Source organism: Glandiceps talaboti, chromosome 13 (genome assembly GCF_964340395.1).
Source record: "Glandiceps talaboti chromosome 13, keGlaTala1.1, whole genome shotgun sequence".
Classification (NCBI taxonomy): Eukaryota; Metazoa; Hemichordata; class Enteropneusta; family Spengelidae; genus Glandiceps; species Glandiceps talaboti.
The window spans coordinates 7,501,018-7,501,919 of NC_135561.1; the positions used below are offsets into that span (position 1 = coordinate 7,501,018).

The following is a 902-nucleotide window of genomic DNA, read 5'->3' on the forward strand; positions in this document are numbered from 1 at the left end:
TTGTTTGGTAAATACTAACAGGATCACATCCAAAATCATATAGATATACTGTTTTCTGATATCCCATCCAACGTTAACTGAATCATCTAATCTGACCCTCCTCTAATCATAAAAAAAAATTCACAGTAAAACAAACGTGCACAATTTGTAAAACTGCATATGTTTGTGGTATTGTTGTTTGGGTAGTATTATGACGTCAGTGAAATACTCAAGGCACTTAATACTTATAATGATTGTTGATACACGATACTTATATATCATATTATGATTCTTCCACAGGTGGCGCTGCACTCATTTTGGGTAACAACCCATCCTACTCTCCCGATGAAGTAGAAAACGAATTGATCTCAACTGCCACTAGTAACAAAGTCGGCAATGTTCGCGGTTCAGTCAACTTGCTCTTATATGTCGGTAAGTTGACGTTTCCTGAATTCTACTAATTAGTAGGTATTCAGTCGATTCAGTCCACAGGGACACGTATCAAGTTATTGATTAGATTGTTGTTTTCCTTAGGAAAATTTCACTCGAATCCTGGTACCACAAATGTATCAATATGCGCTGTATACTAAATGATAACTAAAGGGCAGCCACTGAACCTCTACTAACTCCGCTGTATGCAAATTAACATTTTCGCCATCTTGATCGATATGTTAAACCAGAGGCCAAAGCCATCACCCACCACAACAATGATAAAAATCTTGATCTTATTCATGTCTGGAAGTCTTCGCTGGAAGGTAAATTGCCAGTTATCGTTAAGATTTTTAAGGCATTTTGCTGTATGTTCCTCTTGTGTTTTTTTTCCAATAGGCGTAGCGTGAAAATAAGTAGTTAATCATGAACGTCGTCAGAAAACAGATGACTTAATGTTCTTCCTGTCTTCATTTTTTTCAACAGGTAACTAA

General features: G+C 36.5%; 1 protein-coding gene across 1 annotated transcript in view; it reads left to right on the top strand.

Annotated features, from left to right (window-relative positions):
- LOC144445017 (aqualysin-1-like) overlaps positions 1–902 on the top strand; it is a 5,483-nt gene extending 4,581 nt beyond the window's left edge. The window contains exons 8-9 of the mRNA XM_078134568.1: positions 280–411; positions 895–902. Of these exons, the coding sequence (XP_077990694.1) occupies positions 280–411; positions 895–902 (140 nt within the window). The remainder of the gene's footprint in view (positions 1–279; positions 412–894) is intronic.